The sequence below is a fragment of the Neolamprologus multifasciatus genome, chromosome 10 (genome assembly GCF_963576455.1).
Source record: "Neolamprologus multifasciatus chromosome 10, fNeoMul1.2, whole genome shotgun sequence".
NCBI lineage: Eukaryota > Metazoa > Chordata > Actinopteri > Cichliformes > Cichlidae > Neolamprologus > Neolamprologus multifasciatus.
In genome coordinates this window covers 8,645,860-8,660,735 of record NC_140448.1, presented here as the reverse complement: position 1 = coordinate 8,660,735, position 14,876 = coordinate 8,645,860, and the positions used below count along the sequence as shown (strand labels likewise).

At 38.4% G+C, this 14,876-nt stretch overlaps 1 protein-coding gene across 10 annotated transcripts in view; it reads right to left on the bottom strand.

Annotated features, from left to right (window-relative positions):
* The window catches only part of LOC146509562 (unconventional myosin-XVIIIa-like), a 59,536-nt gene that overhangs the window by 44,388 nt on the left and 272 nt on the right, over positions 1-14,876 (bottom strand). For 3 of the 10 annotated variants that reach the window (XM_085174175.1, XM_085174177.1, XM_085174184.1), the window contains exons 2-3: positions 12,111-13,218; positions 483-566 (exon numbers count right to left, since the gene is read on the bottom strand). In XM_085174175.1, coding sequence (XP_085030301.1) covers positions 483-566; positions 12,111-13,091 — 1,065 coding nt within the window. In that variant the 5' untranslated portion in view covers positions 13,092-13,218. Of the gene's footprint in view, positions 1-482; positions 2,239-2,276; positions 12,037-12,110; positions 13,219-14,876 lie in introns of those variants that run through there. The other 7 variants (XM_085174178.1, XM_085174179.1, XM_085174185.1 and 4 more) reach the window with 5 other exon arrangements.

The following is a 14,876-nucleotide window of genomic DNA, read 5'->3' as shown; positions in this document are numbered from 1 at the left end:
AGCAATGAGAAGGGGTAAAATAAGCTAATTTCCATGTTCTAAACGTTGAAAACAAGTAACTCATTGCCATATAATCCAGCACTACTAAAATAATCAATGTCAGAGTACATTGTCATTATATGACTGAGACTGAAACAAGGCTTACACAAGCTCAGTCCTTCTCTGGACCAGATAATAATGCAATTAATGCTACAGAATTAATACAAATGAGCTGGCAAAGAGCCAGAAACACCGAGCTTAAGCTGAGCAATATCAGAGGTGTAGAAGAGTACGGCTGCTTGGGACAGCCCAATGATGGCCTCTGGAATTTTAGGGCAATCATTTCGGGAAGGCCGTTTGTCAGGCCTTGGGTTAAGCCTAGGGCAAAAAAGAGTTATACCACTGCAGAACCACTGCATGCAGAAAAACAAAAAAGTATTATGCTCCTGAATGTAGAAAAACCATAGTTTTATGTCAACCTTAGGAACAAACTTAGCACACACCTGTTCATTTTTTGCAGACTGGGGTAGGACAACAGGGGGAGGTTTACCATTGGAAACCACAGGGGGGGAAGATGTTTCCTGCACCTTTGCACAACATATGTAAATAACCACAAACACACAGACAAACATGCACACACACAGATGGAATTAGCATGATAACATGATGATGATGACAATTAAGTTAAAGCTCGAGGTATTTCCTTTTAACTTTAAACTAGATTTTAATTAGAAAACTAGAGCCAACTTCAAGAGACGCTTGTTCAAACTAATTACAATTTTCCAACTAATTCAGTCAGGAAATGGGTAAGGGCAAAAAAGCTGTTAAAGAAAATTGGATCATTAAACACTGTGGTAAAGATTAATGGTTTTAGGCATTGAATTGTCGATGGTGGTTTCAGCAACAATCGAATGCAAATTTCTTCAAAGTAATGAAATAATCAAAATCCCAACCTAATTTTCAGGCGCCACTCCCCAAAAATCTCAAAGTTGCATCTGAAATTAACCCATCAAAAGTTCTATGCCATTGTTCTGTAACTGCAGAAAGCTCAGTTTCTCTACTTCTGTTCCATAACTGCTGCTATACTTGAAGTTGCGAATCAAAAATTATTTTAAATTCCAATCAAATATTGCTTGTTCTTTTTTTCTAATATATATACAGGAGCAAGTCAAAGTAAGGCTTTGACAGTGTGGTTTCAATTTCCCCTCTACGGGAAGCTGCTAAAAACTGGAATTAAACAAATTACTAAAGTTGTCAAACCCCAGGTATAATTTAGTTGTTGCTAATGGTAATGGCTGAGGTCTGCCATTGTCAGCAACATAAAAACACCTTTGTGTTGTACAGTCATAGCTCTAGTGAGAGCAGAAATATATAAATTACAGACAAAACAAACCTACACTAATGGTTTGTCACACATAAATTTCTAAGATTAGCTAACATCTTGTTCCTGACATTAACAGCCGAGTCTCTCCCTAGAGCAGTTAAAAACACTATATCCCTCAACAAAAACACCAGGTGCATCTCTCTGAAATCCAATCCCTCACTCTATGGCCAAATACCCAACTGTTCACCAGATTTCACAGACATCTGCTGATGAAATTTTCAGATGGTAGGCTGACAGACAGAATGCCAGAGACTAAATAACAGGACAAAAACACAACTTTGTCTGAAGTATAAAATGGAACTTGGGATACAAACAGGTACATCCTTAAAGCAATTTTATTTTCTTTTTAGCAGATTTAAATGTTTACATAACCAATTATTTGCTCTGTAGAAACAAAAACACTCTTCTCTAACAGACTGTTACAAGACAATTAATGCTAACCTGAACAACATTTTTTTTAAAAACAACTTGTTATTCTTGTTCCCATCTTTAAAAACATTGCTAAACATCCTCTCTCTCAGTGGTGCACAGCAGAGAGAGCACAGTTTCAACTCTGTCTGCTGAAAGTCACAGTAATGAGATTTAGCTCAGTGCTCCAACTCATCAGACAACTACAGTGCAGGTCATGAGCACACCCTTATACCCACTGATAAATCTGATGATTAGTTTCCATATGTGCACCACAACTTATTCAAGTCAGCGATTATATCAAGTTATTTGTGGGAATGTATTATACTTTAACTAATTTTGTTTATAACAAAGATTAGCTCAAGTAAGATGAATGCATAACCAAAAAACAATCTATAAGATGTTCATTGAGCTCATTTATGAGAAAATTGGATGAATTAGCAGTGACGACTTAAGTTGTGCTCCACCTAGTGGCTTAGCAGTGATGACTTGAGTTGTGCTCCACCTAGTGGCTAAGTAGCAAACATGCACTTTTCACTCAGTACCTCTGGTTTCGTTACAGCAAGTGGACGAGGTTTTGGGATGAAACCACCAGGAGGGGCCAAGGGATCTGCCTTGGGGACAGGAATGAAACCAGGAGGTCTTATCAGGGGATTCTGTTTTGTGGGCAGTGGGCTTGATTTTCTGGTGGGGATGAAACCTGGTGGTGGAGTCAACACGTTCTGCTTAGGGACTGGGATGAAACCAGGAGGTGGGGCCAAAGGATCAGGTTTGGGTGGAGGGATGAACCCAAGTGGAGGGGTCAGGGGATTAGACTTTATTGGTGGAGTGTTAAGGGCTGCAGTAGTAGGCACAGATGAAACTTCCTCTGTTTTTGTCATAGCAGTCTTTTCTTCAACCTCCTCCACCTTTCCGTTCTCCTCTTCCTGCTTCACAGTGTCTTCCTTGCGGTCCTGGGTGCGGGTGCGAGGCCGATGTTCCTTGGTTCTGCCTCTTCCCATCAGGCTTGTTAGGCCCACTGATATATCATCCTTTTCCACCCCAGCAGCTCCCGTTTTCCTGATCGCAGAGTCTGTAGCAGATGCAGAAACTGCGTGCTGGTTGTGCTCTTCTGTTCCAGCAGGAACCACTCGTCTAACAACTCTTCTGACAACTTTCACCACCTTTTTACCACTAGAACTCTTCTCCTCCCCAGGTGTGTCTGGACCTCCCATACCAGTGTTGTTATTGGCTTCTTCAGCTGGTGATGCGCTTGACTGTGGACCACCTCCTGTGTCCAGACCAATTTCAGGAATTCCCTGAGGTTGACCCTTATCTACATCAGACTGGATTTAATATTTCACAGAGAATTATTTTGAAAAGGATTATTTAAACTGCTCACTAAGGTTAGAATCAATCAAGCCAACTCAATTACTCATTTTCATTAAATCTCATAATTACAGTGTATGGGCAAGCCAGGTTTTTATTTTTTCTTGAATTGAGTCTACAGCTGGATAAAGGGAAAAGAAACGTGTCCAGAGACTCATGGGCAAGGTTACAAATTAGTATTCTATTGTTAGTTTTACACAATATAAGACAGGTGGGACTGTATATAATCAAACTGGATTCATCCGCAGTGGTTCTGTGGGGCCGGTAACACCTGAGGGTGCACCAAGTCACTGAAAAGAAGAACTTGGATGGGCCCAAAAATATGGAACCAAATGAAGCTGATTATTTTTTACCTTTCAGAAATCATTCAAATAATACTTTACCGATGCTATTGCACTGGATATTGGTTAAATAAAGAGCTGCTGCCCATGGTTCAATTATGATAGAGTAGGTGCCCATCCACTACACCTGATTATTTTACTAAGAACTGTATCTGTTACAGGAGAATAGCCACTCTTCTTTTACTACACAAAAATGTATCACCATCACTCAAACACATGCAGCTGAAAAACACTTACATCTGGCTTGTTCTCAACCTTAACCTACACAAGAAGAAGGAAGAAAAATCAAACCACACATTCAGATCATGGTTACTCTCTTAACATAAATATTCAACAAAATCACTGAATAATAAGAGAAAAAGAAAAAACAAAAAGGGACTTTCCTTTTGCTCCCAGAAAGAGAAGCGTGATTTATACGCCATGGTGATAGGTCAGAAGTCATGGATTTAACTGGATGAGGTGAAGAATAAATGGATGGAATGGTGGTGATGTGTGTGTGTGTGGGGGGGGGGGGGTGCAGTGGAGGCAGTGGAGGCAGCTGAAGACGGCCGAGAATGGGAACCTGAAGATGAGCAGTGGGACACTGAACAGCACACAACAGGTCATTCAGCAACAGGGTAGACAGACTATGCAGCACTGAAGATGGAACACATGAACATTCATAATGAATGAAAGGTTAGCTTTCTTCCAACTGCAAAACACATGAACAAGAATCTGACCAAGTAGACAAGGAACACAAAACAAATTTATTCATCTGGAGCTGCGTCATATGTGGGTCTCATTCACATTCTGTTATAATAGCAATGACACACACAAAAATAAACAACTAACCATTCCCTCAATCGCCACACAAAAAATACAAAAATATTGGGAATCTGCTTCTTTTGCAGAAATGGCCATACTAGAACTAGAAACTAGAAAAAAAGCAAGTCAACTTTTTCTTAACTAAACTATAATTTATTTAACTCATTAAAAGGTGACATACCAAAATGAGTTCCACAGCAACATGTTTCACTATCTCTGTCCCTGATTTCATCAGTCCACTCCTATAAATAGTTTCAACAGCAAAGGAGGCCATTCTGAGATGCCATCAGACCCCTAATAGAACTGCTAAGCAGAGCATGTACACTCTGAGCTGATCACACTACTTGCCACACACACAGTCCGCCAGAGACATGAGCCCATTACCTTTTCTCTGGGTCTGGTTAACCTTCCAATCTTCACTCTGTCACTGAAGCAGTGCAGCCAGGGCCAAGGCAGAGTAAAACCTGAGTCTTGTAAGAGCACACTCACTAGCCCTGAGAAAGAGGGTGGGCAACCTCGAGGGCGGGGTCACAGTGAGCACAGCACAGTTAAGCTGTGGCCTGAGGAGTGGAGGGGGTAATGTAAGAGGAGACAGAAGAGAGTGGCAGCTGCTGAACAGTGGTTATAAATAGAATATGTTCATCACATCAATTGCCACTGCCACTTCTCCCTGTCAGCCTCTTGTCCTGCTGGGAGTCAGAAAAACAGTATCCCTCTTCAGGCGCTTTACCAACTGTTATCTTTTATAACCCCCCTCACATACCCCACCTATTTTAAGGAAATCCAAAACTATAAGAAATAGCACAAACACATAGATTAAGTAATCCAACAAATGCCTACTACCTACATCTAAATCTATATACAGCTAATTCTGTACAAACCTCCAGAAGGAATACATAAATAACAAATATGAAATAAATAATATCAAAGTACACTTCTGTGGAACATTTTATCTAGTGACCCCAAAATGTATTTCACATTTGCTACAAAAAAGTGTTCTTCACATTTTCCACCACAAGGGGGAGCTTTAAAACAATAAACTAATGTCTTACATACACTAACTGAGTTTCAATATGTCGCACTGTTCAATGTAAACGCTAAGGTATAACACTATCCAGTGATTGCAGACATGTTGACCTAAAGCAAAGAGTATATCAAAGTTTTAAGGGTTTTAATATGAGAGACATACACTGACCAGTATTGTTTTATAGTGTGATTATAGTTTGTTTGTATCATACCCAAGGACACATTAGTATTTTAATGTTAGTTTCACACAATAAAGACAGATGGGACAGATGACAAGAAGCTGCACAAAGACACTGAAAGCAAGAGCACAGAGGAAAATGTGAAGTGGAACTAAGTTGAATGAATCATCTTCTTTAGGCTGTCATAGAAGATCATCTGCCTTCATCTTACCCTATCCCTAGCATCCTCTTCAGTCACACCAACCCTCTGCTTGTCCTTCCTCACTACACTCTATGAATCTCCTCTGTGGTTTCCCTGCTGCCTGGCAGCCCATATTCAGCGTCAGTTCATTGAATATATCCACTTAACTTCTGTGAATGTCCAAACCATCTCAACATTGCCCCTCTAACTTTGTCTCCAAACTACTCAACTTGAGTCATCCTGGTCACTCCCAACAGAAATCTTAGCATTTTCGGCTTTGCCTCAAGTCTTTTTGTTAGTGTCATTGTCACAGCAATTGTCACCACCATCTTGTAGACCTTGCCCTCTACTTCTATCCTTCATCCAAATCACCCTGAACTCATCTTCAGCCCCACCACCTAACCTGTACTCATTTCTTCTCTTATGGCAACAGCACTCCCCAGTGGCAGCTGCCTTCTAAAGCAGATAATACACACCATAAAAACTGCTCAGGAACATGGCAGAGCACAAGGCATTCTTACCAAATGACTGCTGCATGCATCAGAATATGCCCACAACACACAGGATCCCAAGGTTATGCTGCCAGAAATCACAGGACACCCTCAAAAGACCATGTTCCCAAAGAGGTGATTTCAATGTTGCGACTGATCAATACAGTTACGTCCATAAGTCACGAGACAACCAAACAATTTTTTGTGTCTTTACACAGTAGACTGTAGACCAAGCAAGACTTTCAACTTTAATTCAGAGTTTAACACAAAAAAAAATACTGAGGTAACAGTTACAGAGTTTTATAAACAGTCTTTCATTTTTCACAGTATAAAAGTAGTTGGACAATTAACTTAAAGTTTCATGGAAACGTGAAGCCCGTTTTTTCATTATTAAATCAAGCACATAAGAGTTTCAAAGTGTTCAGCTTGCATTTGGTTCCTGTTCACCGGAACTTTCAGTCTAGGAAATCGATGCAAGTGAGGAAGGCCATCAAAAGGCTGAGAATTCAAGACACACGTATTTTCTTGATTAAGAAAAAGAACTTCACACCAACTACCCAAGTCAGGAACATTCTCAAGGAGGGTTCTTATATAGGCTCTATAATAACTCAAGAGATAAATGTAATGACATTTATAGCAAGGTGCAAGCGACCAGTTACACAAAAAAATAGGAAGACCAGATTAAACTTCTAAAAAAAGAAGAAAAAAAAAAAACTAAAAAAAAAGAGTCTGCACAGTTTTGAAAAAGATGGTTATAGAGGGTTATGCTCTGTTTACTGCAAAAGAAACCCAAGGGTTTCTCAAGATGAAAAACTAAAATAAAATAAAAAAAGGTTCAAGTCAGTCTGGCCAAGTCAGTCACATGATCACAGTCCAGTCCAGCAGAGCATCATTTTCGGTTACTGAAGACAAACTATACGGCACAAAGACTCAAACAGAAACTTGAGGTTGCTGAAGAGTCGAGCATCTCAAGGCAGGAAAAAGCACAATTTCATTGACTGCAAAGGACTTCCATCCAAGGTTTAAAAACAAGTTGTACTTAAAATTGTTTGTTAAATGAGAATTTAGCCTCTGAAAATGCAGGACTATGTCCAATATGTCCAAATACTTAAGGACATAACCAACAAACACTCTTGTTTGTTTTTGTATGACTACAGGTAAAGCCAGTCAGGTAACACAAAGCTGAAAGGTAAGGCATCTCACTAGTATCCGGAAGTATTGTTAAATGGAAAATATGTAAATGTAGAAACTGGTTTGGTAAGGTAGGCCAATCATGGCACATACCTTCCAATAACCAGCTATCATCTGGCTTTTCATTTAGTTCATTCACATTCATTAAAACTAAAATCTTTTTTTTTTTTTTTTGCCTTTAGAAGTAATTAATTAAATTATGTTTAATGTCCAAAACGCTATAAATAGTTACATAGCACTTTATCGCAGAAGTTCGCATTAGCACTTAGCAAGATCCAGTAAAACACACAGCCTGGCTCATCTATCTAGAGCAGACTGCTAATCCCCAGAGTCTGTTACTGGGACACAGCAATGTGTCGACTGTTTGTCTACACACAGTTGCTGCAGACTAAAGATTAAGGACTCTATATATGTCATAGACTCTACTGATTCTGACCCAGTTATGCCTCCATACTATCAAAGCTGTTTGAATCACATTACTAAGCTGTAGCATGAATCAGACTACCACATTTTTAGAACTATACAGATTATTTTAACTATGACAGACATATAACATAGCAAGAATTGTTATATTGTGTTTCATATTCATTGAGAGGGTTGATGTTTATAAATTCAATTCTCCATATTGTTTATCCTGAAAAAGAAATTCAGTAATTGCTTGAGATTTTTCATCAGTATCTATGTCTTTGCAAGCTTAAAGTAGAAATAAATTATGGGACATTCTTTACTGTCAAAATTAGAAGAGATGACCCGGATTTTAAGTCGGTTAAGTAAACAGGGCTGGACATAATTTTTAAAGCAGACTATGTAAAAATGTAGGAGAAGCAAAAACTCACTTGTGAGCACACATGAAGGAATAAACCATAGAGAAGGAGAAGGTGGTCCTCTGTACATCATTCAGCACTTGTCCAAAGAATAGCTACATGATACAGTTTTACTGGTACATATTCATAATAGTGAATGTGTGAGTGGTAAGACTACTAAAGCCATTATAAAAAATTAAAAATGACCTGCTAATACAATGATATTGTAGCATGCACCTTCTGGAAACAGAGATGATGTTTAAATAGGTGATATGAGGGGAGATTTTTTAAAAAGACAGTTCATTTCTAATTGATTTCACTTGATAGCGATAGAAAATGCATTGGTGAGGTGATGTGGGATATTAGGTTTAGCAGCATCAGGTCAGCCATTGTCTATAGTTTATTAAAAATGTCGAGGGTATATTAACAGTATATTATGAACAGATTTTTTTTTAAATCCTTTTACGCTACAAAGCACAACACTCAGCCAGAAATAGTACCCACTTTAAAAAGAAAAAAAAGAAAAAAAAAGCAGGTGACATAAGTAAAGGTGGCGGTATCCATTTCTTAAACCAAAGTCAATGGGTTCTGATGGATAGATCAGAATTCCATGTTTTAATATCACAATACCAAATCTAAAAAGATAACATCATGCAATGTGATTGTGAAGAATCTAGTTCAACGAACAACCAGACAACTTTTTGGGCAATACCTATGAAAGAATATAAGCAGGTGGACCTATACATACCTATACACTGTGCAGGAGGATTGTTTTATATAACATAAATAGTTGTAGTATAAGCAAACACATTTACTTTGTTTTGACACTCAGGATGTACGAGCTGTGACCATGTGTCTAGTTTTGTTGTGTCATAACATAAAGTCTGGCACTACAAAAGTACTGTAACAACGACTATTACAAGGTGGTTTGGAGTATTTTAGCAGGTTTTTGTTTTCAGTATTAACATAAAAAAATTGTGGAAAATATGCATGTAGCAGATAACCAAAGGGGGAAAAAAGATCAGATGCATGTGTATTCTGCAAAATAACTGGCTGGGCAGCTGTGTCATTTCAATAACTCAGTAACTCCTCCACTTGTTCCATTAGATCTGGGTCGTCCAACTCCAGGCCTCAAGGGCTGGTGTACTGCAGGTTTTAGATATCACCCTGAGTCAACACACCTGAATCAAATGATTATTTCATTACCACGCCTCTCTAAAACTTCAAGACATGTTGAGAAGGCAATTTAGCCATTTAAATCAGCTGTGTTGAATCAAGGACACGTCTAAAACCTGCAGGACTCCGGCCCTTGAGGCCTGGAGTTGGACACCCCTGCATTAGATTATCAGAGTAAAAAAATGCTAACTATTATTCTGGTTTGCATTTTTAACTATTATTCAGGTTTAAATTATTTTGAAGGAGTTGCATAAATCTTGACATATTTCACTTTTTGACTGACATCTTAGCAAAAGCTAAAAGAACAGATATGACCATCTGAAATACAGATAGAGAAATCTGGTGGCTAATTCCTTTTAAAATTTCTTGCAAGTATCATTATATCACTCAGAGGCACGCACTCATATACAGCAGGAAGAGGACTATGAGTCAGGTCAGTCATATTATTCAAGCACACAGAAACTCAGTGTCTATAACGAAGAAGTTACTGTGAGGGGGGAAAAAGGGGTTATGTTTTTTTGGCTTTTACCCAATGCTTAAAAGGTTAACATGCTCAGTGGTGCATAGATGAAGGCAATTTAAGTTTGGTGCAGGGGTTAGTGCTGTTCGTTGATAGGGATCTTCCACTGACTATTTGAATACCAAATATGAAACACTTTGACATGGTATTCATTTAATTCAAGTTCATTTGAATTGCTGTAGTTTATATTTGTTTTAATGACAGCTGCATAGAACTGTGTGTAAAAGGTGAAGGACATACATAGCCTCCAGCAAACCCTCTGACAATACAGTAATCAGACACGACACAATAATGACAAAGAAAAAAAACAACAGGCAGCAAACTGTGAGAGAGCAGGTGTTTAGCCGATACCAATCCTAGCCAGTTTTTGTTCAGTAACAGGCTTATTATTCTTGTATTCTCACGGCAGTCACAAAGATTGTCAGTGGTTGCTTGGCAACTTGACAATGATGACAAGATTTGACAAAGTCAATGCTCCTTGCCAAGAAATAACGCTCTTTAAAAACACAACTTATCCTTTCTAAAGCATCATTACATAAAGGCATAGATATAATGTCTTCATTTGAGAGATTTAGTGGGGATGACTGATATTTTTACCTCTCTCTTTAAACAAAAGAAAAAGAAAAGAAACCCTGGGGGAGCTGCTTCCCCATTCCATGTTTTATGCTAAGCTAAATAAAACAAACCATCTCCAGTAGTAGTAAACTTTTAATAGACTAATGAAAAGACAGTGAATAAGTATATTTTTAAAAATATATTTAAAAAAATTAAGCCAATAAACAAAATAACTGTATGTTGGTGCATCATCTGGTCTCGTACTGTATTGCAGAGCTCTAGATCGGGAATCCAGAGCTTATTATAACCACCTAAAAATAGTGCTGCTGGTTCTAGGTCAGCCTCACATGCACATTTTGTGCTTTTTCAAAAGGCCTGTCTTTTTGATCATCAAGATTGCTTGAATGTAGGACAAAGTAGAGAGTCACTTATTTCAGGGAAGCAACTGGGCTGTGTACACATTCATTTAAATAGTTCTAGCTGATGTATACTAACAGAATGGAGACAATGGGTCTTATTCACTAAGAGACACACAGTGCATAAGTATATGCACTGTGTGTAAACTGTATGTATGAGTTTCATGCACAAATCAGGAATTTATCAATATTTTTGTACCCAAATTTGTTCATACTTTATTAACAAACTTCTGACCAGGTGAACCATCTAATGAAGCTGTCTTGGGAAATCTATGGTCTTTAAAATTAATACTACAAGCCTACTACTGTTATTTTATCATCATCATTATCACCAACTCCTTTTGAATATTACTTTTTTTTTTTCAAAAACACCATTAGTTAGAAATGAGCAAAATTACAATTAAATTTAAAAAAAGAAAGTTGTATTTAAAGAAAACTACATCCAAAAGTGAAAAGTGTATGCTTTGACCTTTTAATTTAAACATATTCCAGTATTTCCATTATAGCTCCAAACATCACTAATGTGCCTTCATAAGCAGCACATACTGCCATCCCCAACCAAAGTTTATCTTACCAACTGTATAAACTGTATTATGAAAAACAACAACAACAACAAAATGCTTGTATTCAGGTGTTTGTTGCACCAGCTAATAAAGTGTTTAACTTGATGCTCCTTCACTTGTTGCACACGATTATCTGGATGAAAAGAACTGAATAGGCAGGCAGCCAAGTCTTACAAGACCATATGGCCATGTGTTGTGGCGGCGTTTGGGCCGTTGTTTCCTTCAGCGTCCCATTGTTTGGTGTCAAAAGGACTGGGGGGTGGGAGGGGGATTATATGTACACCAGAACATATTCTCTCTTTCAAAACACACACTGAGACACTCCCCCATACATGCGAGTACAAAATCACATTACCAATGTCATTACAACTCCACCCATAATGCATCCGTTTTTAGTCTACTAAAAGGTCAGTGCAAAAGTACATACTTAATACAAAATAACAGAGAAAGGGTCTTTTGTAGTAATTTTAAAAAGATTCACCCCAAGTACATGTGTATTTACAGAACAGATCCACTGTGTTTCTCAGTGGAATTCAAGTAAAAACAATGATTTCAAAAATGTAAAAATCTCAGATAATCCAAAATTAAAAGCAAGCAAGCAACAAAAACAGGTTCTGGTATTAAGAATAATGTGATGACACAGAAGTAGATTAGCATCAAGGGTAGAGTTTTTTAAAAAGCAAAAAAATATTCACACAACAGACCAAGTCAAGAGTACTACTTACATCTTTGCTTAGGTCTTCAGTGGTCCTCAACCAACTGCGGTTCAGCTCACTCAGCTCGAGAATTGGCTGCACTTTTAGTCGTACTGAATCTCCAGACTGACGAATCATCTCCACAATCTCGTCCCTGTTTTTGTTCTCCACATTAATCCCATTGATTTCTACAAGCTTGTCTCCTGGCACCAGGCCCAGAGCCCGATCCTTAGTCCCAACCCCTGGTTCGGCAAAGTGTACAACACGCCGGCACACCCCACCATCAGACTGCCTGTCTACCATGGTGGTTCTTCGCAAAGAAAAGCCAAAGTCCCCAGTGCTGCGTCGCTGTACCTCAAGTTCTCTTGGATCTGGTACTGGTGGAGAGACAAGTGCAGGCAACTGTAGGTCTGCACCAGGAAAGGTCTTCTCCACAATATCAGGAATCTGAACTGTGATGGTGCCCTTTGAACTCAGGTGTAACTTTGTAGATGGTGTAGTCCAGTTATGGCCAGAAAGCTCTGAAGCATCCAAAGCACTGTCCTTTGGGGTCACCTGAGTTAAGGTAGCTACTTTCCTCTGGCCCACCACTGTATTCACCTTGGCCAGATCCCCAAATTTAGCTGCCCTCTCCTTCACAGAACTGCGATTACTTTCCAGCTCAATTCCCTTTACATCTTCAGAGGTGCTTGCACTTATTTGCCCCACAGTGTTGTGATGATGCTCAGCATCAACATCTGTCAGGTAGAGTTCCGTGTTACTGGCCACCTTTATTGGGATAGGGCTAGAAATCTCCAACTTGCTCCTAGATTCCTTCTTGGAGTTTCCTCGAGTAAGTGGGAAGAAGCCTCTACGTATGCTCATCTCTTCTAGACTCTTTAACTCAGACTGAGACATACGTTCTTTCTTTTCTCTTTTGTCTTTCTTTTCCTTCTTGCTCAAATCCCTTTCCTTCTTGCTCAAATCCTTTTCCTTTTCCTTGTCCTTGTCTTTTTTCATTAAGTGAAACATGATTAAACTATTCTGTAGTTATTTAGCAACTGATTAATTTATCATGAGAACTTTAAATTATTAGAAAAGAGTCTGATGACAGTAGCTGAAAACATCAACTCTGGGTTTGGATCTCTCTTAGTGATATCTGTAGAGAAAAGAAACAAGAGGTGAACACAGACTAGCTTTGATGAAAGCGTAACAGAGTGCAAGAATCTTGTGTTTGTCAGAGTTTAATTAAGTAATTGGCAAAAAGATTCAGTCAGTAATTAATCATAAGTACTATGACATACACATGACTAGCACATTTGTGAAAGCACAGATAATGCTGAATGGTAGAAAGGCATATACAGAAAGGCTGAAAGTCTGGTGGTGCTGTGGTTTGTACTCATGCCTAAGAGCAAGTAGTTCCTGGGTTCAAATCCACACTTTCTGTGTAGAGTTTTAGCTGTAGGTGTGACTGTGAATGGCTGTCTGGCTCTGTGTTAGTTCTGCAATACATTAACAACCCCACAGTGGACGACTCAATGGATGGATGGATGTACAGCTGTAAGTGTCAGGGAAGGCTTTCTTTACTTCAACAAGACAATGACAAGCCCAATTCTGCAGACATTACAACAGCATACCTCTGTGGTAAGAGTTTAGCTGCTAAACTGGACTGGCTGCACTCCACACCTATCCAAAAACAACACCACTGAAAATATTTAACACATTATACAATGAAAAGAAAATTCTGTACAGCTGAAGTCATATCAAACAAGATATTAAAGCTGGTCTGATCTTCTCAGTTCCTAAACCATTGCAGAAACCACAGATAAATAGGAAATGCTGTGGTCCTGACCTGACTTGTTGAATTATGTTGCTGGCATCAAATTAAAGATCACTAGATTTAATAAAAAAAAATTAAAAAAAAAAATTAAAATAAAACATCTCAATTTTCACAACTCATGTATTGTACCATTTTCAGTTACAGAGTTCAAAGTTCACATGGTTTGCAAATCATGTCATTCTGTTTTTATTTACATTTCATATGACCTCTGACCTTCTTGAGAAAAACACAATCCACACTTAAAACTTGGATTTGAAGTCCTTTCTACACCTTAGGGTTAAAAACATTTAAAAAAAAAAAACCGTTATCAAACTGCAGGGCAGTATCACTATTTTTATTTCAGTATCGACCTATTATCTAATTCAGTTCAATATAAAAGTAGCCTGTATATATTTGGGTGTGTATAGGAACTGGTATTCCCCGCTGTAGTATCAACAAACGGAACATGCACCCTAGATAAGGAATTTGATCTTATCTAAAACTTATCTTTGACATACCTCAATCTACCCTACATAATAACATACAGTGTTTTAAAGATTGTAGCTTTCCTGCTCTCAGATACTCAGCATCATCACTAAATGATTGAAAACTGAAGCTATGTGCATGGGAGCCTCCACTAAGCTCCATATGTATAGCGAGAAGCCATGCTGAACAGTAAACTGTAAATTCAAACCTAATCCACGCTAAATCACATGCTCTTAGAAGAAAGCTATGAAATGTCCGAAAGCAACTCAGTTTATCTTACAGTTAACATTTAGGTATTTTCGTCATATTTTATTGCTGGAAAGCGCAGTTTGGTCTGTTGTTATTAGTTTTTCGTTTTCTTGAACTTTAAACACTACGCATAGGTTGTCGACACGGCTAGTCCTGAGCTTGGCCATAATGCTCTCCCTTTAAGCTGCTTTGCCCTCATTCTTTAGCAGTGATAAAGAGTGTACTAATGTCACTCACGATAAACGATACAAATTAAGTAACAC